This window comes from Thermobia domestica, chromosome 1, assembly GCF_964235325.1.
Source record: "Thermobia domestica chromosome 1, izTheDome1.hap1.1, whole genome shotgun sequence".
Classification (NCBI taxonomy): domain Eukaryota; kingdom Metazoa; phylum Arthropoda; class Insecta; order Zygentoma; family Lepismatidae; genus Thermobia; species Thermobia domestica.
In genome coordinates this window covers 277,595,152-277,621,524 of record NC_137454.1, presented here as the reverse complement: position 1 = coordinate 277,621,524, position 26,373 = coordinate 277,595,152, and the positions used below count along the sequence as shown (strand labels likewise).

Sequence of the window (26,373 nt, the reverse complement as noted above, 5' to 3'; positions counted from 1 at the left end):
GCCAATCAGAATCGAGGTACCAAAGCACTCATCTTACTCATAAAAAGGGAACGAATTTCAAAAGTCACAGGGCTTAAGATCACGTGACCTCTATCAACCAATCAGCATCGTGGTACCAAAGGACTCATCTTACCCATAAAAGGGAACGAATTTTAAAAAATCACTGAGCCTAAGATCACGTGACCTCTATCAGCCAATCATAAACACTCATCTTACCCGTAAAAGGGAACGAATTTCAAATATCGTAGGGTCTAAGATCACGTGACAGCTATCAACCAATCAGAAACACACATCTTACCCGTAAAAAAGAACAAATTTCAAAAATCCAGGGTGAGGGATTTCCCCGCAGGGTGACTCATGACGTCATACCACGTGACCTGGAAAATTTGAGTTTCCCGCGTGGGCGGGGCCTAACGTCACGTGACCTCTCTCAGCCAATCAGAATCGAGGTACCAAAGCATTCATCTTAGCCGTAAAAGGGAACGAAGTTCAAAAATCCTGGTCATAAAAGAGAGTGAGGATGAGTCATTCGCGCCAACGCCGGGGACTACTACTACCCCTAACCAACGAATTATCCCAAATCTTTTTTAAAAATCTACACAAACTTTTTTACTATCGTTTTCCCTCTAGGTGTTAGTTTAAGTATACATTTCCCCTCCCAGTACTTTTGACAAACATTATTTAACACAGAAGGATAGTACAATGCTGAAGTGAGATTGAATAGGCTTTTATAGCATTTAAAATCATAAAAACATACATCTAAAAACTTACAATGGGATCTTACACAAAATATATTTACTGCATCTTAGTCTCCAGTTTCTAAGCTTTCATTTGACATTTGAATCATTAAAATCGGTTAAAAATTAAGTTTAAAATGTCAATGAGAAGGAATGTATAATAAATATAGCATTTACTGGAGTAGGTGATCAGTCACTGATTCATTTGAACGATTCCAGTACCAGCGCCGGAGCACCCTAACATGAGATCTCTCTTTGTTCTGAGTATGTAATAATAACAACACCAAAACTGTCCTCTCCTACCTGTCACGGCTCGTTGTCTGTCTCGCTTTTTTCGATTCAAGGTCATCACTTTGAAGAAAAGTCCTTGATGAGAATCTGTCCGCATATCTCTAGCTTTTATAACTCTGAAACACCACGTGGAGCGCTCAAATCTGTAGAGCTGAAGCAATTCTAAAACAGGGTTGGAAACTAATTATTTTTAACGTTTTTCCAGAATTGATAAAATTACGAATTAAGCTTTGAAACTATTACCAATGAATTACCACCAAATAAGGTAAACATAATATTTTCTTGAATACGATAACCAACCCTGTCATCAGTGGCGTATTGGTGGGGTGCTATTTTTAAAGTCGTTATATCTCCATTGTTTATTAACCGATTTTCAAAGTTCAAAAGGTAACCAATAGAGAATTAAAGGTACTATTTTTCTTATGTCTAACTGGTTGCCTACCTTTAAGGATAGCATTTTAATTTTTAATAACTTTACTAATTTTGTCCCTTTTGAAAAATAAAAAGTACTACCATAATCTACACCAAATTCTAAGACTTTTTTAAAGAATAACATTTTCCCGAAAACTCAAACATAAACCCGCAAAAAATTCCCGAAGTTTTCAAATCGCTATAGCTCCGTTGTTTATTAACCGATTTTCAAAATTGAAACGACAACCAATAGAGAAGTAAATTTGCAATTTTTTGAATGTATTGTGGGTAGTATGACTCTAAGGATACTGTTACAAAACTCAAATAACTCTCTTATGTATGAATAAAACTTTAAAAATCGAATAACATAGCGCTGTGTATGTCTAAAGATCTCAGTTTTTATAGTCCTGAAACCATAAAAACACTTATACACTTAGAACATATTTAAAATTACAAGTTTGGATAATGCTAAGGAATCTTCTGTTAACCTCATTCTCTATGGGAAACAATGATTTCTTAAACTCTGTCCACTGATCATAGTTCTAGCTGAATAGACAACCGTTAATATCAAAAACTACTTGGACTTCGGTTTGCACATTTTTCACAATTACATTGAAATTATTAGTAAGTATGAACTTCTTTTAGGGATCCATACTAACCACTCCATTTCTTACTTTAGAAAAAAATTTTAATCATTTTTGTTACTTCTTAGAATCATTTTTAAAGAACAGTTGATGTATTTTGTAACCATTAGAAAGATCCTTCATTCCATCATACCTCATAAACAGTTTCTTAGTTTTCATCTCTTTTAAAACTTGATCAGTATCTTCATTATATCTCTGTGGTAATAAGGTTTTGAATTTCTCATTTAGATGTACTAGTACCCTCTCCCCAGTGTATTTTGTTTGTATCAATTTCCATGAGGTTATTTCATATGATTTTCCTTCTTCCAGATCTTGCAATTTGACAAGCTTTAAAATATTAATATTGTTTTTCTTGTTTAATTGTGAGGCCATTTCTCATTTATTATATAAAACTTTTTTAAACAAAATTAATCATTTTTGTATTGATCTTATCTCGTTATATATATAGTTAATTCTAGCAACAATGTCTTTTATATGTTCGTCTGTTAGTTCTCCATTCATTACTTTAATAACATTAAGCTCATCCTTAAACATAGCAATTTGAGTAACCATATTTTTATAATACTCTTTCTTCGAAGCTATATTAAGTCGTGTTGATAAACCAGTGATAACGGCAGAAGCAGATGCAAATGCTGTTGTAATAATTGAATAGACTGTAACAGGAATAATCATATTGATAAACCCTGTAGAAGCAGAAAGTAGTATCGAAATTGCAATAAGAGTAATATAGATACATTTTAATCTTTTAAATTTTCTTATTTTTTGCTAGTAAGTTTTGGAGTGTTATATAGTATCCTCAATTAACGCAATTAGATTCTCTCGTGGAATGTTATCTGGTATATTCATTTTATTAAATAAGTTTTTATGATCATTTTTAAATTATTGGTTTCATTAAATAAACAAAGGGGGACGATTCGTTCCTATTAAACACAATCATCATTCATCTTAGCTTAAACACAATAGGAACAATTCGTTCCTATTAAAGACAATCATCATTCATCTTAGCTTAAACACAAGTGGAACGGTTCTGTTTTGTACGGTTTGGATCACAATCTGTTTATCTTTTTGGTCTATATATAAGTTTTTATGATAATTACCATAATAACTCTTTACAAACTAGAAAAACATCTAATCGAATTTAAATTTTCTCAATCATCTTTTCTTTCTGTACATCGTATTCAAAGTTTTTCTTACCAATCATAACCACATAACAAATGGTTTTATCAGGAACATCACTTTCAAAATTCACAGTCAATTTCAAATTAGTTCTATCACTTACAGTTACTGATTTATGCTTGCTTGTATTAATAACAAACATGGGTCTATTTTCTAAGAATTCTCTTGGGTAGTAATAAATCTCCGTGTTTCCAATTGTAACTCTCTTATATACCGTATACATTTCGTAAGCTTTGAGATATTTGTGTTTTTCGAAATCTAAGTTCAAAGATTCTAAGGAGAAACATTCACTTCTTCCATTCTTAAAGTGAATATTTTGAAGCTTACAGTGATCGAATTTGCTTGAGTCTTTTTCTTGATTATCATTTCTATCTGTCTGGAAAAAGGCAATCACGAAATCAGGCATATCGAATTCGTTAGAGTTAAATTGTGTGGTTAAATCAAATTCTAAATGTTTACCTGTAACTGACTTTTGTAAACATTGATATGTGTTGAAGGAAATAGGAATCTTACCTTCTTTTAACATGTTAGTTCTTTACAAGGTACCATAGCTAGATTCATAATGACAACAGGCATTCTTAACTTCATATTTGTAATCTTAACTTTACCTGGATGTGGTTCATCATTCTCACACGTTCCATCTTGTTTCTTAGTTTTCCAAATGAAAAATGCGCTATCATCAGATCCATTTCTTTTAAATATATATTTCAATTCTCCCTTCCACATAATGTTTTTATAATCAGAACAAAACCCAGGTAAAAGTCTTAATAGAAATAATATTTCCTCATCTGTTCTCCATTTGATTCCTTCCCACCCAATTTCATCATAATGATTTGCTTCTGGTTTTCAAATCGTACATGTATTTACAGCTGTTGAAGTTAACCCGGGATGGTCTATACTATCTAATATTTGTCCATGCTTGCTAATTTGTAATTCAGAAAACAGATGTGGAAAGAAATTATTAATGAATTTAATATTTGGTTTACCAGTGTACTCACCGTCTGCATCTTTTCCTCTAATTTCAAAACATACACACATATAAGCATAATAAGGATGAATATACCCGTCACCAATGCCGATATCAACTCAATTGATCTGTTTGGTTTGTTTAGGTTTTCAATTGTTCTTTGATTAGTTTTAAGGTTTGTAACTCATATGACTCTATCTTATCCATATTTATTATAAAGAAAAAATTGTTCTTATCGTTTTATGAATTAAATCCATAAAACAACTTAAATGTAACTTCTCCAAATATCCTTATTTCTATTCACCTGACTAATGATTTATGAAAAACTATATCCATCTGTAAACATTTTTAATACTACAATACATAAATGCCCAAAGATTACTTCGTTAAAATGTTGTACTCTATTGCTATTGTACTCTATATTATGACCAAGATATTTTACGAGTGTTTTTAGTGGATTACCTCCGAATGAATCAAACACATACTTTCTATTTCCTTCTTTCCAGTAACAAATCCAATGTGTTCCTATATTTTTAGATGCATCAAAGTTAAATATACCACACTCATTCTTCCTTGGTTGTTTAGGCAATTCATCACTCATAAACACACATCTAAAGTGTCTTATTTAAGTCGCTTAACAAGTCGTATTAGGTCTAAATTACTTAAAGGTTTACTTTCTTCTTTTTCGTTACTTTTTTGGGCTTTTCGTTTTTTGTAAGCGTACCACCTTCTTTCTCTTCCATTAATAAATTATGTCTCTTTTGTTCTTCTAATTCCTGTTTATTCTTTTTTACATCATCTACAGCTTTCACAATAGTACCTACACCTCCAGCAGCTGAACCAAGAGTACCTATTAAAGCTAAAATGGTTGGAATTGTAAATATAAAACCTCCATAATGAACTTTATTATCATTTGACTTTATTTCTTTGTTTATTTTCTTAACTTGTGGTATAGAAAGAGCTAAAGACATACATTGTCCTTTACTTAGTTTCGCTTCTTTTTGTTTGATTTGTTTCTTAGTTAAAATGTGATCAATATTTAATTGTTCAAGTTCTTCGTTAGGAATTTCAAATGTAAAACTATTCAACTTCATACTTATATATTTATTATAAAACTTTCATGGTGAAGTCCATAAAAATTGATCAGAAATACTTATAAGCCTAAACCAAATCTTACCTTTGTATTCATAGCCAACGCAGTTCCTAAAGCAGGTAATCGTTCTGTTAAGAAGTTTGCATCTTTAGCAAAAGCTCTTTCCCATGCTTTATTTTCTAATTCTTTGCAATATGTCTAGAAGCAGTATCTTTATCTCTGTAGTAATTATCATGTTCTCTACAAGCTTCGTCTAGTGGGTTAATACCTTTATCACCTCTTTCTAATCTTTTTTGTAGCTTAGTCCCCGGACCGCAGTACGAAAATCCTGGAATATGTAGCTCAAACGGTAATTTATTAATTAAGTCATTTACTCATCATTTTCCATACTTCTCACTATTCCAAAACTTTGGTGGTAACGTATTCAATATCTTTATCAAATAACCTATACCCTTTTGATCATTAGGAATAAATTGTGCAAGTTTAGAATTATTCATATTCATTATACCTACTTTCTCATTGTAAAAGTTATCGTTTCCAGCTTTTTCTTCTCCATCTATAAGTATCAATCTATCAATTAATTTTCTCACATCATCCATCCATACATATTCTTTAGGTAATTCGTTGTATATTTTTATTCCCTCTCATGTCTTTGGTGTTTTCTTTCTTGGTGGTGTTAGTCCTAGTGTTGGTTTTATATATTCATCCCAAACAGGTTTAATGATTTCAAGATATTTTTTACCTCTGTTAGATCTTTGTTTTCTTCTACTTGGATCGCTATCTTGAAATGCTACATTAGAATCAATAACTATCTGCGTATATTTTTGTAAATCATCTTCATCATAATTTGTTGGATTGTTTCTTGTCAATAGTTCCCATAAGCCTTCTGTTCCTGTATAATGTCGAAATCACCATTATTATTAAATCATCACCATTTATTTTAACTTATCTCCAATCATATTTATTATTTTCCCATCCTCATTATATACTTGTATTCCAAAAACCTTATCATCTCTTGTTGTATAATATCATGTAGCAACTTTACCAAACCGTGTTCCTTTTTCAATTGGTTCTATACCTTCTACTTTATCTTTAATTTGTTTTCTCATATACTTAATTTCTTTAGTCACAGGCGAATCATCATCACCTATTGAACTATCATAACTTGTTCTTGAAGGTATTTCAAATAAATCAGAATCTAGTCTTGCATTTTTATTTAAAACTGGAACTAACTCTCGCATTAAATTTTTATTTTCCTCTGTTACTTTTGCTATATTTGTTCTAAGCCTTCAATTGCATCTATAACAGACTGTCTTTGTTCCTTATATTTCTCATATCTACCTCGATTAGCTTGTTTAATTTCCTTAAATCTTTTCACAAGTTCTTCTTTTAACTTTATATATTTCCTAGCTTCAGCAGCATCTAACTCACTCATTTATTATATAAAGAAAAGATAAAAACGTACACGTTCAAGTACGTTCATTCACGTTCATTATACTTTTAAAAAGTTTTTAATTTTATTTCTGTATTTCCCATTATTCGTTTTCCTAGTTATATCTATTGTTAAGAAACCATGCTCTTCTTCCCAACACTTATTGCAGAGTGATTGTAATTTTTCAAACGACATATCAGATCCAACAAATTCATCATATATATGTTTTAAATTCACATTGTCCTGCCTAAAGATACAAAGAAAATTTAAGTTGTCTCTTATTAGCTGTTTTGGTACTTTAGAATATGTTTGTCCAAGATAGAAACAGTTTAAACCTTTATATCTACCTCGAGTAAAATATTCTTTAACATGGTTTTGTTGTTCTAAAATGAAATCATCAACAGAATCGTTCCACACTCATCTAATGGAATAATCTCTTCGTTCTTTCCTTTTACTATTGCAATTGTCTTATTAATATTTCGTTCCGTCTTGGAAAAGTTGTATTAGCTGTTGGTATTTAGATTGATGTAAACTTTTAGAATAGATATAAACACTTGTATATTTAAGCCAATCCGGTGCTAGTAAAATGTTATCAATCATTAATGTTGTTTTACCACAACCACTAGGTCCTACAATTAAACATCTTATATCATCAGATAGCAATATACCATTCTTCTTTTTTACAGTTTGGTCTGATAACCTTACTCGGATATCCCATTTATTCATTTCAACTTTTATTATATAATAAATGAAAGTATTTAATTTAAACGGTTATTCATCTGTATTAAGCATGTATTTGCATTATCCATTTGAAAACGATTTAGAAGTAGCTGTTGCGGGATTTTACACAACATACTTAACACCAAACATTACAGAGAAAAATAATAAGTTAACAATTTGTAGTAACGAACCTGACTATCCTAATCTTACACAACTCATAGTTCAACCTGGTCAATATAACTTAAAAGAATTAGAAGAACATACTAAATCAATTCTTCCATACGACGATGGTTTTAATTATATTTTAGGAAATAATATTAAATTCAGCGAAGACAGAAAGAAAAATAGAGTTAAAATATATAGCGGTATGTGTAATATAACCTTAGATACTATTAACACTGTATTAGGTTTTAGCGAGAAGAAGTTAATTAAAAACTCAGAACATGTTGGAGATAAGCCCCAAGGTTCCATCCATTTGATACTATAAATATTCACTGTGATTTAGCAGAAGGTATGATTTTAAAAATAAAGATACAACACACAACGAAACAGATTTAATAGCAACGTTTAGAACAAATGCAAAATTTAGAGAACCAATTATATATGAGCCTAGAGAAAAGATATTTTTTCCAATACATCACAACAAATTTAATAATTTCAAAGTTTCAATTCGAGATTAGAATGGTGATTTGATTGATTTTGGTGGAGCTCGTATAACTGTTCTCCTCGCTGTTAAATAGATATAAATTTTGTATATAATAAATATAGATATCTTTGGTAATGTTAAAAGTAGGAAAAATGATGTCATTAGCGAAGAGCTCAAAAACCTTAGTGATCTAAATAAAGTTTTTACATCAAATAATATAACATGGATTGATTTTAAAAAGAAAAACTTGTTAATGTAGATGATGCTATTGACCAACAAGATGTAATAACTTTTCATCAGCTTGAGTCAATAAATAGTCAATTAGAAAGTGATAGAAACAAATTTGTTACAAAAGATTTCCAAAAATCAAACAAAGAAGCAAATATGTTCATTATGAAGAAAGAAACTATAAATCTTCTATGTCGATTGAGAACTAAGAATGCTAAAGACCCAATCTTTAGAATATTTAATCTATCGAATGATTATAAGTTTCTCTATAATGGGAAAATAATGCATATGGAATTAAGTTTGGATAAATACTATCTACATATATTTTTGAACAATACTTTAGTTGAAATTTTTCCTTTAGACGTTAAAAATGGTGATATAATCACGTTTCAAGCAAATAAAAATTCAGCTTTTGAAGGACAATTACTATCTGTTATTATGTACGTAGAAAGAGAACTTAAATGATTTTCTATACAATAAATAGGATGTATTGTGTTAAGTGTAAGAAATCAATAGATACAAAGAAAAATACCATTAGAATAGAACAAACAAAGAATGGAAGATATCTAAAGAAAGGTATTTCTTCTGTATGTGGTGTTACTAAATCTCAATTCGTTAAAAGAAAGATTGACTAAAAGAAGGTAAAGGTATTAGAGAAGACATTATACAAGAAATTCACAAACCTTCTAGAAAGAACTATCCTAGACTGTGTGTTATTACTAAAGGTATAGATGACTTATGGCAAGCTGATCTTGTAGAAATGGATAGTGGTGTGTTAAAAGGTGTCTCCAAGTTAAATAAAGGCTATAAGTATTTGATAACGATTATTGATGTCTTTTCGAAATATACTTTTGCTGTTCCCGTTAAAGATAAGAGTGGTAAAAATGTTACAGAAGCGTTTGAACCAAAATTAAAAATTAGAAAGCCTAATAACTCACAAATAGATCAAGGCAAAGAGTTTTACAATAAGGAATTTAAGAAGTTGATGGAGATAAATAAGATTAATCATTACTCAACCTATAGCGGTAAGAAAGCTTCTGTTGTTGAAAGATTCAATAGAACACTTAAACAAAACATATGGAAGAAGTTTACAACGCAAGGAAATTATAAATGGATAGATATATTACCAACACTAGTTAGCGAATATAATAGTCGTGTGCATAGAACAATTGGTTTGAAGCCTATAGAAGTTAACAAGAAGAATGAACGAAGAATATTGGAGAAAGTTTATCAAAAAGAATATAAGCGTGTTAAACCCAAATACAAATTAGGCGATTATGTTCGTATAAGTAAATGGAAAGGATTATTTGAAAGAGGATATAGACCTAATTCGTTAACAGAAGTATTTGTTATTAGCGAAGTTATTCCATCTAATCCATCTACGTATAGAATTAAAGATTTAGAAGAAGAGGATGTACAAGGCAGATTTTACGAACCAGAACTATTAAAGACGAAACACAAAGATGAATACTTGGTGGAGAAGGTGTTGAGAAAGAAAGGTAACAAAGTATACGTTAAATGGCTAGGATTTGATGATTCACATAATAGTTGGATAGATAAAAGTAATGTTGTAGTGTAAATATAGATGTTGTCTTTTATGGAATAATAACCATAAAAGGTTAGTATGAATGAGATTAGGGTAACGAAACGTTACTCTTCAAACAACAAAGGGTACATCTTACATAGTAAAACTAGATGGTAACGAAATAGAGTTAAAAATTCTTTTCTAAACAATAAATATGGGTACTATGGATAGTTCTCTTAGTTTAAACGATATTTGTTACGAACAGATTAAAGACAATTATTGGTATGGTATTTTTGGTGATTTCAAATTGATTATAGATAAGAGTATATGATATTTCAATGCTACTAAGTTGTGTCAAAATGGGGGGAAAGAATTTAAACATTCGGGAAGGTTAGATTAATCAAAAGATCTCCTACGATATTATAACAAGAAATTAGGTGGGCCAGATCTGCACCACCAAAACTCAATTTACATAGCTGAGTAAAAAGGAACAAATAAACAAGATCTGTTAGTATCAGGAACATATGTAAGAAAAGAATTAATATTGAGTATCTCGTTTTGGATTTCAAATGAGTTTTATGATAAGTGTTACTTCACACAAGATTACTTCACACAAGACTTTAAACAGATTCAAGAAGACCAAAAAGAGTTGCAAATAAGAGTAGGGAAAATAGAACAAACAATGGAGAGATTGAGAATTCAAAACGAAGGCTTAAAAGAAATTGCAGCACCATATACAGACGATAATTCAAAAGATAATTGCCTAATCATATACAAGAAGAACCAACTTAATGATCCTTTCCCTTATTATGCTATCAGATGTCAAAAGAGAAGCCTATATAAGCCTCTTAATGAAGCAGAAGAAAAATATCCGAATCATGAGATAATATACGAAAAGTTTAGAGATCCTAACAGTATTAAGTTATTCAACCTAATGCAGCAAGAACTAGATATTTGTAAAGGTAAGGGTAATGAGTTTTGGACATGCCTATCAGAAGAAGATTTGGTTAAAGAAATTGATGGTTTATATGATCGGTTAATATCTAATCCTATGTAAAAGCTTTAAATATAACTTTTATGATTATTATTCATAAAAGCTTAACATTAATCTACACTAAACAAAGAATGTTTTAGTTTCGTCTCAAGGATAGTTGACATTGTAAACCCCTATAGTATCTCAACACAATCTTTACAAAAACTCAAGGAAAACAAAATCATGTAACAAAAAGGATTTTCAAACGTTATAAAGTTTTTAAGGAAAAACAGCTTAACTGTGTCTTAAAAAGGGGTTAATACATGGTCAAGGGTTTCATCCTTTCAAAGTTCAATGTCACCTCGATTTTTTCTTTTTTTCTATAAGGGAGTAAAAAATTTCTTGAAGGACATTCACATTCATTGAATGCACTGTCAACAAAACTCTCTAAAAATAGACAATAATCCCAAACAAAATCATTTTTTTTCACGGTAAACTAAATTGCGTAAATTGTATTCCAAATATTAAAAATCCTTTTGAGGGTCACTCTGCTATTCTTGTGAAGGCCACTGTAATTAAATTTGATGGTAGTTGTAAACTTAAATGATACGGTCAACCCTAATTTTTCACAGACCCATTCGGGTGAAGGTCTATATCTTATCATAAATACCAACAATACATCTATAGGGTGTATCGTATAACGAAGATAGGTAGTTCTTTATACTCTTTCTTCTAAAATTCGTGTGTTGTCAATAATAATAATTTATTTTCAACTTGGCCCTGCATCAACTCTCAAAAAAACTTGAGTAAATTGTAATTTCTAAGAATTTAAGTGTCCAGGATTTTTCGAACATCATTTCATATATAGTCGATACTAAATGGTCAAACAAATTACCAAAACACAACAATAAGGTTTTATTTTCAACTTCCATCCATATTTTCTAAGAATTTTGATTTTCATGATCATAAATTGTCATTTAACACATATTTTCTACTCAATAAATACCAATAAAGCTTCTAAAAGCTATTTATCTTCAAATTAACAAGGACTCGTCTCGGAATTAAGCCTGCCTCAAAGCTTAATTAGTATAAAAACCCATTACCACTTGTTGATCCCACCTCTACTTGGCCAAAGTGACACACACGGGTGTGTCACTTTTTTAATCCGCTCCTGTGTGTTCATGAATTAAAGTATCGGGATATTATTTTTGCCAAATATGATTGGACCATAGTTTATCATATTAATTTCTTTTTGTTCTGGGAGTCGAATTTTCTTCTCAAATTTCACCCCAGTCAAAAATTCGAGAATTTTCGAATTTCGAATTTCCTTTACTTCTTTCCCTACAGCTTCCTTCGCTGTAGAGACATCCTTGAGACTTGCCAGACAGATACCTCGGATGGACACCTAATTGTTAATAATAATTGGACGTTCCTGCGCGCAGTGTTGCCAATTAGGGAAATTATAATTTCTCTAAATTTGGGCAAAAAAATCGAAATTTTTGTTTATAAATCCGTACCTATACGTCCGAGTGCAAATCAACTTACGCCAGTCGAACATTTGTCCTTACTGAACAAACGCGGGTGCAGATCGTTACAATGGGGTAATTAGGGGAGCACGAAAAATTCGTATTTAAGTTCTAACCCTTGATTTTTCTAGTTTTTCCGTACTTTTCTGTTTACCGTAATATATTTTTGGTAACTAGAAGCTTTGTTAATTAAATATCGGCATGATACTTGTAGGATATATTAGTGCTGTACCAATGTTTAATTTAAGATATTTTCCGTCTGTCTGGTAGCAGTGTTGGCAGCTACAGAAAATTTTAATTCTAGCTTTTACGAAGAAATTTTGGAAAAAGTATTTGTTTTGTCTATTATTTCCCTCTTGTTGGCTACATCCAAACAAACGTACCAAGGTATGAAAGTCTCGTCTTTGCCCTACACAACGCACTATAAAAAGTTTCAATAGGATAATTAGGGGAAGTACAATTGAGGTTTACAGTAGACCTTGTTCTCTAATTGGAAAGATAACTGTGATTCTTTTAGGTATAATGAGATATTTCTATTGACATGTTTACTTTATTAGATATCGTCACAATACTTGTAGGAAATATTAGAGGGATACCAAAACTTATTTTAAGATAGTTTGTGTGTGTGTGTGTGTGTGTGTGTGTGTGTGTGTGTGTGTGTGTCTAAGAGCAGTATTGCCAGCTACAGAAAATTTTAATTCCAGATTTGGGGGGGGGGATTTTGGAAAAATTTCCCTTTTTGTTTCTATTATTTCCCTCTTGTTGACTACATTCAAACAAACGTACCAGTGTCTAAAAGCCTCGTCCTTAGCCTACACAGTGCACTAGGGATGCGCACGAGTCGAATCGAAGCTTGTCTCGACTCGTCTCGAGAAAATGTTGTCTGGACTCGAGTCTCGACTCGAAGTCTCTCTCTCGAAATTCGAGTCGAGACAAAATGTACGAGTTAAAATATACGCACACGTCAGCCAGACCATTATAACTACCTACTTAATTATCAGTATGTAGACCTTTGGAACGGATAACAACGGCGACGTGTCCTGGCATGGATGCAATGATCCTTGGTAGGTCGCCGGAGAGAGTTGACACCACATATGCACACACAAGTCACCTAATTCCCGTAAATTCCGGGGAGGGGCGATGCGCCGTGACGTCACGTTCAATCACATTCCAGATGTGTTCGATTGGGTTCAGATCCGGCGAGTCGAGGGGCCAGCACATCACTTGAAACTCGCTCCTGTGTTCCTAGTACCACTGAATCACATTCCTGGCCTTGTGACATGGTGCATTATCTTGTCGAAAAATACTACTATCGTTGGGAAACATGATCGTCATGAGGGAGTGTCCGTAGTCTGCAAGCAGTGTGCGATACGCCTCGGCCGTCATGTTGCCTTGCTCGAGCTCAACTAGACACATGGATGCTCACGTGAATGTTCCCCAGATAATAATTAAGCCGCAGCCCGATTTCAGTACAAGTGTCTCGCAGTACAAGTGTCAAGGAGCTGTTCCCTTGGAATCCGACGGATTTGCACCCTCCCATCGTCATGATGAAGAAGGTATCGGGATTCGTCAGACAATGCAACGCTCTGCCACTGTGCCTAGGTCCAGTGGCGATGGGCACGTGTTTATTTCAGTCGTAGTTGCCGATGTCGTGGTGTTACATGAATGGGTCATCGACTGCGGAGGTCCATCATTAGGAGTGTTCAGTGCAATGTGTATTCAGACTAGTGTTGTGAAGGCCTGAAAAAAAAACGGAAATTTTGGATTGAAAACAACAATTTTTTACGGTTCTCCCGAGCTTGGAAAAAAAACGGAAAATTTTGGTAAAATTGAAATTTTCGAATATTATTTTATTATATTATGCTTTCAAAATTAAAAGTGTTTTGTATTTACTAGTTTAGAGTTAAGATAATTGAGTACTTATGTTTCTTGTATTAGAATAGGGAAATTTTGTGCACAACTCAACCAAACACTTCAAAGTTAGCACCGTGATAGAATGGAGTCATGGCTACAAAAGAAACTAAAATATAATCCTATTTAGCTTAATTAGTATAGGCGCATTAAAATTATCTTAAGCAATATTATGAAGTTCCTCCTTGATGGCAGGGAAGTGTTAAAATAACGGGCCAGAATCATTTTAGTTAATATGTTAAACATATTTTATAGAGATATCTTCCTTGTTCTATGTAAAATTTCCGGAAATTTTGAATCCATTAGGAAAAAAAATGTTCGGAAATATTGGCAAAAACAAGAAAATATAAATTAGAACTATTTTTTGACCTGATGCTAGTAATCTTACATGCTGTAACATGTCTGCAGAATATACAGTAGGAAGTAGAAAATCCGAACTAATTGGGACTACAAGTAGTTCGGATTTTCTAAAATGACAAAAAATGCCATTTAGGCTTGCATATACTGTACGGTATGTTCTTCAATCGATACAGTGGTTATTCAGTACATATAGTAATTACAATACCGAACGTAAGGCTACTTACATTTAATGTTTCTGAAGAAACTGCTCGTACACTAAATTACACTGATCTTGTAAGTCACGCTTAAAACTTACAGGCCTAAGAGAAAATAAAAATAAAAATATGTATGACAAACAACATACAATAAAAATATGTATCAAAATATGAATGAACTTTTGTTAAAACACTGACTTCACTCAACGTCGACGGACACACTATTGTTTGTTTATCGCTAACGTTAAGACAAAATGTAAAAAGATTCTGGGGACCGGGTTCGGATTTTTGACGTTTCGAATTTTTGACGTTCGGATTAACGACGTCCTACTGTATATAATATATTTGGCTAACGGAAAAATACTTAAAGCAACAGGTTCTAATTATACTTTTTATTTTTCTGATTTCTGGTAAAATCCCTCTTTATTCTTTGTATATTTTTCGAAAAACTCAAAAAGAGAGAGGATCTTATTTACACTACACACATATACCGCACAAGTGAGTGAATTTGAGCAGCGAGAAAATATTAAAGGATTGAGTATGTGAAATTTCCGTTCGTTATTATTACAGACTTGCAGAATATCCGTTCTTCGCACGGGGAGAATACGTTTCATTTTGAACACAAAGGGCCACCAATGAACTTATGGAGCCCCAAAACTATGGATTCGACATTAATACCGGTAATTTTCAATTACCGTTACATGTCACCATCCCACCTTAGAATACTAATGGGACTGAATTTCTATTTAAACAGCCGGAAGTGTCACTGTTCATCTCAGCGACCCTCAAAAATATGGATTCGACACTAATATCGGTCATTTTCAATAATTTTTATATATCTTCTCCCTCCTCCAAGTTGTGGGGCCGAAGTTTGATTTAAAGGGCATCGGAAGTGTCAATGTTCATTTCAGCGACCCCGAAAATTATGGATTCGACACTAATATCTGTCATTTTCCCCTCTCCCCTTCCCTAAAGGTTAACCTTCAAAGTGAAATGATAAAGATCATCCCGAACCTCATCTATGTTGAAAATTTTATGGAAGTCGGTCTGATGATTCAGGAGTTATTAAGTTAGAAACATAGTCACTTTCATTTTGATTGTAAGAGATAATCTGTCGCACTAGAAAACATGTGTTTGTTTACATACAGGATTTTGTGCATAAAGTTTATATAAGTGTCTATATTAAAATATTAAATAATAGTAATTATATGTTTTAGTGTATGAGTATTAGTGAAGTTTGCCTACTGCTCTTTCTCTTAAGAAGTGATTTGGTTAAAATAACAAAACTTCACTAGATCAAAGAGCATATTAAGAACTCAGTTTCATTAAAGAGACCTATTTGTTGCAACCGGAACACTTCATGTTGGTAGGCTTGTATGTAACTGTAAAAGTTCTGTAATTAATGCACATTCACGAATAAATGACATAATAGAAATAAGTGCAGACTATTAATTTTCAGCTAGCTGAACCTGCGCTCTCTACACAGCGCATCACTCACATATGAGAATGAATCTCCTTGTCATTCCTCATATCTGTACATGTTACTGTACAGATACAAGTGAAGGGCGCCTTCATAAAAATCGGCAAGGGGTTTCATAAACGGGAAATTTTTTTCGATTATTTTTTTTTTCAATATTTCGCACCGTTTGCAAGATTTGAGCCCATTTGTAGTTGGAATTTCTAATTCATATATGACCAATGTTTCCTTTCTTTTTGCATGCATTACGTAATAAGTAAATAAATTACACACACAATTTATGTCAGAGATATACGGAGTTCATTGTGAAAAAAAACTCCCCAAACAATGAAGATTCATCTTAGACTGGAGAAATGGTTATCCTTCGTTTTCTTATAATTTGGCCATGAAACAAACGCCTGAGAGATATACAGCCCCTATATACAACTATGCGATGTTGGAATATATAACTCGTAGGGTATGATGTTTTACTTTTTCAAAAATTTCAGTACTTCCATTGTACCCCTAAAAATGTAACAAAGAACTAATTGCCATGTTTTTTTTTTTTTTTTAATATTCAATTAGAACTGGACAATTTACACAAAATTTGGAATCGACCAATGAAAACTTCACGTTTCTAGCACTTGTGGGTTCAAGATCTCATTGTCGAAAGGACTGGAGACAAACATATACGCGTAAATCTAGTATTTTAATATATAGATAATGATTACTAGTAAAATTAACCTAATACAAATATTTTTGTTCTTTCAATTTTTCCAATTTTTCAAGAAGAAAAACGGTTTTTTACCAACTTGTTCAAAAATTCCGGAAATTTTACAACACTAGTTCAGACATACTTGTACTTTGCCCAACATTAAACTCTGATGTTGGTTCCGACGCAGTTCGTTGCCTGTCCTGTTTTACCAGTCTATCCAACCTACGACGTCGGACAAATGTAACGAGGTGGGAGGCGCCCAACCCCTCGACATTTTAACGTCTTTTCCCCTTGGTTTCGCCACTTGTTAAAGAAAATCACCTCAGCACTCCTCGAACACCTGACAAGTCCTGCAGTTTTCGAAATTCTCGTGCAGAGTGTTTCTGAATGAGTACTTTCTTCAAAATAATATTAAAATTTATAGAAAGATTTTCGAGACATTCGAGTCGAGTCGAGATTTTTAAGAGCTGTCTCGACTCAAAAATTCGAGTCGAGAAATACGTTTGTCTCGACTCGTCTCGAATTTTACAAAGTGTGTCTCGACTCGTGCGCATCCCTACAGTGCACCATAAAAAGTTTCACTAGAATAATTAGGGGAAGTACAGCTGAGGCTTATAATAAACTATGTTCTGTAAATGGTAAGGAAATGGTGAATTTCTGAGGTAGAATGAGATTTTTTTTTTTTCATTTCATGCTTACTTTGTTATATATCGTCATGATACTTGTAGGATATATTCTTCGGGTACAAAAGCCTGCTTTCAGATAGCTTTCGTCTGTCTGATGGCACTTTTTCCAGCCAAAACAATTAGGTGAAAAATTTTGAATATTTTCCTTTTCCCCTCTATTATTTCCCTCTTGCTGGCTACATTGAAACAAACGTACCACTACCTAAAAGATTTCTCTTTGGTCTAGAGAATGTACCATAAAAAGTTTTATTAGGATAATTAGAGAAGCTGTAGCCACGGCATATCTTTCGATTTTTGCTTCTGAGGCGTAAAAAGTGTCAAAATTTCATGTGTATGATGACAGAGATTTTTTTCTTTCCCTCTTTGAATGGAAACAACCGACTTCAGGATCTGACTGTACCTTGTCAATACACCAAAGATTTTTTTAGGTAACTTGAACCCATATGGCAGCAGTGGTGCTAGATACAAAAAAAAAAAAAATTCAATTAGGGATTTTTTTGTAAATTTTCACCCATACATTTCCCTCAATAATTTCCCACCCGTTGACAACACTGCAATGCAACTTACACCAAAAAATAGCCACATCCATTTTCTTAAAAACAAGGCCTTAACCATATCAATCGAATAAATGATTTTTGAGCAATAGGTCACTAACTGAAAATGTAGGAAAACAACAAAAATGACCTGGGTCCGAAAAGAATAATCACACAGTTTTGCTCGTATAGTTACAAAGAAACAAACAACTAAGTTACGAGGGCTTCGACTCAAGTTCGGTTGATTATTTCAATAATCTGCAACATAAATCAATAAATAATAGTTGCGAGAAAAAAAACAGACATTTGAAAAAAACATGAAAAAAACGATGTTTTTTATTGAAAAAAACTTCACAGAAAAAAAAAACTTTTTTTTTTTTACAATACTACTTGTGATTACTAGTCGCGTTCTCTTCCGACTTCGCCGCGGAGGCGTTGAAGAAAACACCGCCTGTGGAGTGGTAAATCTTTTAAATTTGGCTAATCAAAGTGCTTCTTTAACCGTGTATATTGGACAATAATCGTTTGGGATCTGATAAAATGCATTCGCATTTTAATTTTATAACAATATGACACACGTCTCTTTTTTACATTTCATAGTTCTCCCATATTGACTTTCTAATCATCGACGACAGTTGCCATCTAAATTCATACAAATATACGCACCCACCTCCAGATTTTACACTTCATGCTGCAGAGGCAAGGGTTACTCTTGACCCCCGGAGCTCACTTGAGGAACAATTCGTAATGAAAAAATAAAATACCTGTATTTGCTGCGTAAAAGGTGTTAAGTCCAAAATTTTCTAAACATTTGAACTTAAAAAACTTTTTATAATACTTTGTGGGTAACTGTTTATGCAGAGATCTAAAACTCTACTACCCAAATTTCAAACGAAACCGTTCCAGTAAAGTTTCATCTAAAAAGTATTCTACTGTACCCTTTAATTAATATAACTGTGATAAAGATAACTAAATATCGATGAACAGTAAGACATATAACAAACTAACCTTTAGGAAAAAATGAAAATTGAAATGAAATCTTTAAGTTTTACGTCCCACGGTTATGCCGGTTAGGCTAAAGGAGACGGTGATGATGAATAATGAATGAAATGGTGGAATGAAGAAAGTGGGAGGAAACGGGAGAACCCCGAGAAACCCCACGCACACGGTGTTTGTCCACCACAAAGTTCAAACTAACCTTTAGGATATGCAGAATTAATTATAAAAGCTTTGTTACAAAGATACGTACACAGACCACAATTCGATGAGCTTAGAAATACGAAGTAACAAAATAGCGTATAAGATTCAGTCTACAGAGCAATTGTTACTTAAAGAGTGAACATTTACTATTGCGTGAATCGAGATAAGACGAGAAATCAGTAGCGTATTTAGGGAGGTGGATATGGGGCTCAAGCCCCCCTAAATAATTTCATTATTATATTTTCGCATTGTAAGTACAACATAAATGCTTCTTACTGGTTGTCAATCCCCCCCTAAACAATGTACTAAATACGCCGCTACCAGGGATGTTTACAATACTTTTCGTCTGACCTCGAAAGCGAGAGGATAATTTGAGTTAGCCTTATCCCGTCTCGAATGAAAATGTTTATTCTTGTCTCGACTTTGTTTAGTTTTAGTAACGAGATGAGAAATTCTTCATCTCGTGGGCAACGCTAAACAAAACCGCAATATTTCGTCAAATGTCACGTTTCTGCTTGTAATGGTATGGCCTGAGCAATAATAAGCTCCTAGCTTGTAATCTTCTACGAGATAATAATAATAATAATAATAATAATAATAATAATAATTATTATTATTATTATTATTATTATTATTATTATTATTATTATTATTATTATTATTATTTTTATTATTATTATTATTATTATTATTATTATTATTATTATTATTATCTGTAAAAAAAATTCTAGAACACAAGACGTTCCTTTTAGATTTCAGCGTAATAAATTGAATACCTACCAAGATACACAGGTTTCTATGACAGAAAAATATATTGTGCCACGCTCAAGATTTCTTTAAAATGGTTGTCTTCGCCGAGATTTGGCTACTTAAGCCTTCGTTCGACAAACCAAAAGTTTCTATGTTTATTTTTCTTTTTTTAAAAAAAAATCAAACTTTTGTTTCTTTTCTTTCTCTCTCCGACTACCATTTCATGACAAATTCTCAAGTTAGCAGGAAGCGTCAGTCGCGGAAGAATAGTCGTGGTGTCATAGGCAATAGGTTGGAAATCGTGCGGTCTGGGTTCAAACTTACTGCAAGTCATTTTAACACTTTTAAATTTAATTTCTTCTTGCATGGTGTGTGATGACTTCTCTTTACTCAAAGTTCTCCATCTAAAGATGAGATGCAAGAATCATGCACATGCTAACCGAGAGAAAAAGAGAGTGGAGATATCTCCAATTGAAACATTATCCGAAACATTCATCGCTGTTCATATTTGTTTATTTTTTAGTTCATTTTTGTTTATTTTTCTTTACAAAATTATAGTTCTCGATTACTTTTAATATAGCAAGGGATAGTAAATGATATATTATGGCGTATTACAAGAAAGAACTCCTATTATTTTGATATCGTACATGCCTCTAATAAAATATGCTTATATTATTAATTAGGAATTAAATTGCACAAACTCATGTTATGTGCTCACAAAATATGACTATCTGTCATATTTAAAACATATGACATGTTTTCTACTGATGCAATCGTTTTCGTAAATTGATGTGACACACACTACTTATTTTGTTTTAACTTTCTTAGAATATTTTCTTTTCTATTTCTATCTTTTCGTTTCTTCTCTTTCTTTTTTGTTTCATTTGGCGAACACACTCAAAACTAGTAATATATCTTCAGAAAATATTCTTGTTAGCTTTAATGTGGAAATGAAAGTAATAATAATAATAATACATTTAAAAAAAACTACGATGGCTTTGCTGATAAAAATATTCTCGCAAAACAAATAAGTTAAAGCACCTTGACCTGATTTTTTTTTCATAAAGTTTTACTAGAGATATTAAAACTGATAACTAACAAAAGTGAAGGTAAGGTTAAAACGAATAAAGCAAAGGAATCAGAGATTTTACAAAATACTGTAACCTGTAAAATAAAATGAATGTTTGACTCAACATTAGATTTTTCTAGGTATGTCTAAGGTTAAATAAGATCTCTTGTGACTTTCTCATGATATCAATCGCTCTGTAGATACTAAACGGCGTATTCTACCCGGTTTTTTCGTCGCAGAGGCATGTAAAATTTTCCTTTTGTTGTTGTTGTTGTTGTTGTTTTGCTGTTTGCCACAGACATGTTTCGAACAAGCTATTACTCTTGTAGAACGTCTTATGTGGTTCTCATCCAGCGAACCTCAAGTATATTGTTGGTTGTCTAACGTTGCAATATATGAGAAATGGAAGTGTGAATGCATTTTGCTCGTGTGTATAAGTGGTTTTCGATTTTATACTATTATGAAATTGTTGTATCAATAAGTAAATACACATTCAATTACCAACCCTGCCATCCTTTGCCATTCCGAACATTAAGTCACAACCCCGATTGCCAAAAGGAAGGAAAATAAACAATACAACCAGTGCTTAAAGTTACATCAGATGAGGTGACGGTATGGCACAAATATGACCACTTAGAGTAGTAATTTTGACAGAACCCTAGAATGCATCTCTACTCCTGACATTTTTTAACCATTCTTACTGTGAAAAATCTAAAGAAGGAGAGGGAGTGAGTGAGGACCAATATAGTAAATGTTTTACTCCCGACTATCATTAGCCAAACAGAAACAGATATCTATAAAATGATTTTGTTTTTCTGAGATTTTGCTAGAGCATATCGTCGATCTAAATGTGCAAGAACACGGCTGGTACCTTTACTTAAAAATCTCATTTACAATATCATAGTGATCCAACGCGACCTTCACATGGATTAACATAAGAAAACACATATATGCCCATATGCTTTTTCGTCTCGTTTTCAAGGCTTTGTACACACTCTCGTCTCGTCTCTAGTATCTAGTATTTAACGATTCTTTCCAATCTCATTTCCATTTTCAAAAGCTTATTCTTGTCTCCTCTCGTCTCGTTTTCAACATTAATTTTCTAATAATTGTAAACATATAAGTCCAGACAATGCGAAAAGAATAATTTTGAATTTAAAACAAAAAGAGTCCTGTCAATGCCAGGGTCGGATCCAGATTAAACGTTTCAGGCGGGCAGTACAGTAGTTAGAATTTTTTTGAGGAGGGTGGAATTGCTCACACAAAAATGTTTAAAAAATCAAGAGCACAAATTCTACCATTGAATAGGGTGATACGGAACTGTTATTTCTTTCGAAACATCAGCAACGAAATCTTTGATAGTACAAACACATTTGTTGACTCAATGGCAACGTCATACTTATTTATGTGTGTAAAATCGTTTTTCATTTTCTATACGCAAATTACAATTTAAATAAGTTGTTTTTACCAGTATGCCATTTCGGCCGATTTTCTAACTTTCGGATGCATAACCGGCTCACTCTAAGCACTGAATACAACTTTTCAATTAAACTTCCCTTATAATAGCACATGTTACCTCACTAATACAGGTTTTAATTACGGTTTTAAAATACGTAGTGTTATTATAAAAGTTGTAATTCATTATTTAGACATATTTAGATACACTCTATACCTCCGTGTGAGGGGGCTGATGGTGGAAGACAAAACACGAACATTCAACTGTACTTAGGCGTGGTGGGGGGAAAACTTCTTCTTTTTCCTATCAGGTTGTGTGAAACATTATAATCGTTTATAGATGGTCAGGGGTGTAAGATTTTAATTTACAGAATGAAAGTTACTTTCTAAATCTATACTTCGAACTAGTTGTGATTGCTTCGAACTAGATACAAATTTGAAAAAAACTGTCATAAAGGAGTTAATAAGAAGTTTGTACCGGTCACCGGCTTTAATCAAAATAACAGCAACATTTCCGGCCAGGCCGGTGAAAAACCGGCCAGTTGGCAACCCTAAAAGTACAACATGTCCGTGGGTTTTGTCAGGATTCTCCATTTCCTCCCACATTCTCATTCCACCAACTCTCCCCTTATCATTTACTGGCCGTAATCATCCGCCTGTCCCTTATCCTACTGGGCACAATCATGGGACGTTAAACTGTTTCGTTTTTAATTGTGATTTTCTGTTGTAAAGACTTGCAGCATTTGTACTTTTGTGATGCTGCAGAATACTTAGTGTCCAGCACTGAAAAATAAGTGTTTTTATTTATTTATTTAACATGTAGATTTGAAATTTATAATATCCTGATGTAGTGCCATTTGAAATATTACAACTTTATGTTGGGTTGGGAACACGATTTATGCGGTGGTATTGAGGAGGATTTCAAGTATGTCCACCTGTCGATGTTAAAATGGTGCAAAATGTCAGCATTTCTATCTATTACTTTAAAAGTTACAGTAGATAAATGGTCCATCGTATATATTCAATACCATTAGTTGCTCTATACTACGGAACTCACAATAGATTTATCCTCCTGAAACTCTTGTCTGCTAGACATGTCTCTGAAATATCAAATCACGTAACTCACACTCAGAAATATCTTTTGCTAATGATAAGAAAAAGATGGAAAGTTTTCTCTTTCTGTCTGTAAGTTATGAAAATATTATTAATAATGTAATACAATAATATGAAAAAAAAATTCATTCAGAAAAGAATTCGTCTAATTCTGTTTTGTATTCTTTAAACCCAATTTTTATTTATTTATTTATTTTTTCATTTTGACATTCTTGATTTAACAGAAATGAAAAACATTATTCAGTTTTGTAGAAAAGAATAAGTGGTATTTTATTCTATCGCCTATAGGGAGTATACGTTCGTTGTTGCTAACCTTTTAGGAAACTCAATCCAAGGAAGTGAAGGGGCGTTTGCCTCCCTTATCAGTAACACAGATAGCAATGCTGCAAAAACAGAGTAAAATAGAAAACTGATGATCTTTTACCACCACCCCTCGGAGTAGGTCCTGAGTCCGCCCCTGTGTAAAATATTGTGCTACAGCAGATATCGCTGTTTCCTGTTTGCTTTTTTGGGGTTAATAATGTATATAATTAACAATAATTGAAGTGACACAAATGCATATGTAGTTCCATAGTTTTCGCATTCCGATCACAACTTACCCACAAAAAATCTAAACTACAGACTCTGGACACTAAATACATACTGCTTAATGCAAGATGCTAATTCAATTAATGAAATCATTCGTATTCTTACCTAGATAAGAGGATAATCCTGCGTGTGCAATTAAGCACAATGTGATCCAAAGTACAACTAACATATTATTATCAAATTCCTTTCGCTGTCCGTGATTGGTCAGTACACTTTATTTCTTGTACTTTCATTAATTCTATAACAAATACAATTATATTTCAGTTATATTTAGGTTTGAAAGTCTCAAATAAACTATTGTAGTGAAACTGCATTTCAATGTATCTTCAAATTTCTATTCGGATCTCAATTTCTTAAACTACTTTATTATCATGAATAATCCATATAACTTATGCTCAATCTAAATAATACTAAGCATTTTACTGGATATCCAACGCAGTACCGCAACCGATCTCAGCACTATGCTCTCACTGTAAACTTCAACTCGAGGAAAAGAGAGGATATTTTTCAACACAACACACGCGTGAAGAAACTGCCGCCGACCGTAGGGAGTGGTTGTGATTATCAATGCGACTAGACACCACTGTTGCAAACCCATCAGCGAAGGAAAGTCGTGTACCTCTCTCACATGCGTATTATTTTTCCTTCCTTCTTTTCCTGTCTATTTTTAATAGCTACTTCCTTGCTACGAAAAGGCAAGGAAATTTATTATTACAAAAAATAATTTCAGTATTTATGCCGAAAAAATAGTTGTACGTGTACCCAGAGGTGGACATGAGGAAAAATGCGAAGGGACAGAGTCCCTTAAGTAATCGCTCAAGTTAAAAAAAAAAGAAAAAGAAAGAAAAAAAAACACTTAACGGTCTGAATACAGGGAGAACTTTAGTTGGTCCCACACAAAAGTTTGATTGTGCTACCGTTATCCTTACTTAGCCCGATCATACTGCAGGCGCGCATCCAGAAATTTTTGTCTGGAGGGGTCCAAAACACAGGACACTGTGTTTATCTAGTATCGAACGGTTGTTATTCTACAGCTGAAAAAAAGACTATACGTAATTTTCAAGCACCCCCACCTATATTCTCAAGAAAAATAATAAAACTAGATTGTTTTTATCAGAAAAGAAATAGTACAGATAATGAATAAGATCAGATATTTAGAATACATCAATTATTTCTCTCCTAAACAGAATAGTTTTATTAAAAGAGTACAAACGTATGATGAGTTACGAAGTTTAAGGAGGCGTCCGGACCCGGTAGACCCCTGCGTGGGTGCGCCCCTGTCATACTATATCTACTAATGACCGTCCCCTTAGTTCTGGAATTCCATTTCCAACCTTGTATGTACCGCGATGACTTTAACAGATATTTGCTAACAAAACAACAAAATATCAGATTTACCACTATATGAATATTTTAAACTGGTATACTCAAGATATTCATTTGAATCACAATATTATACCCATAACATCTAAGATGCTGGCTTACAGTTTCATATCTCCACTATCACCATGATGAAGTACTTAGTACTTTATGAATAATTAATTAATTAGCTGAAAGTACATTTCTAAACAAGAAGTTCTCTGAATACTTTATGTATCTCGAGCCACTCCCTCAAGTTTAAATTTTAGCTATAACACTTTATTTCTAGAAGTACATATTTAGATCTATACTAGCTATGTTACAGCAATTCAAACTTTATGAATAGTTAAGAAGTAATTTGTTTCAAGAAAAGTTTAGAAAATAAGATTTCTGAATATCATAATATATCTGGAGTCTCCCTTCGAATCTAAATTATGTCCTTATAACAGTTTATATTCAGAAGCATCACTTCAGATCTGTACTATTGTTATCTTAAAGCGACTCATTGCTTATGAATAGTTAAATAATTAGTTGAAAGGAAAGCTCAAAATAGCTTCAGCTATTCCAATGAATCATATTCACATTTATAAACATTTATTTCCAGAAGCATCCTTT

At 32.8% G+C, this 26,373-nt stretch overlaps 1 protein-coding gene across 5 annotated transcripts in view; it reads right to left on the bottom strand.

The window, feature by feature from the left end:
* Positions 1-24,959, bottom strand: part of LOC145661112 (extracellular matrix organizing protein FRAS1-like) — a 3,375,101-nt gene extending 3,350,142 nt beyond the window's left edge. For all 5 annotated transcript variants that reach the window (XM_081726561.1, XM_081726566.1, XM_081726573.1 and 2 more), the window contains exon 1: positions 24,505-24,959. In XM_081726561.1, coding sequence (XP_081582687.1) covers positions 24,505-24,568 — 64 coding nt within the window. In that variant the 5' untranslated portion in view covers positions 24,569-24,959. The remainder of the gene's footprint in view (positions 1-24,504) is intronic.
* Positions 24,960-26,373: the final 1,414 nt, after the last annotated feature.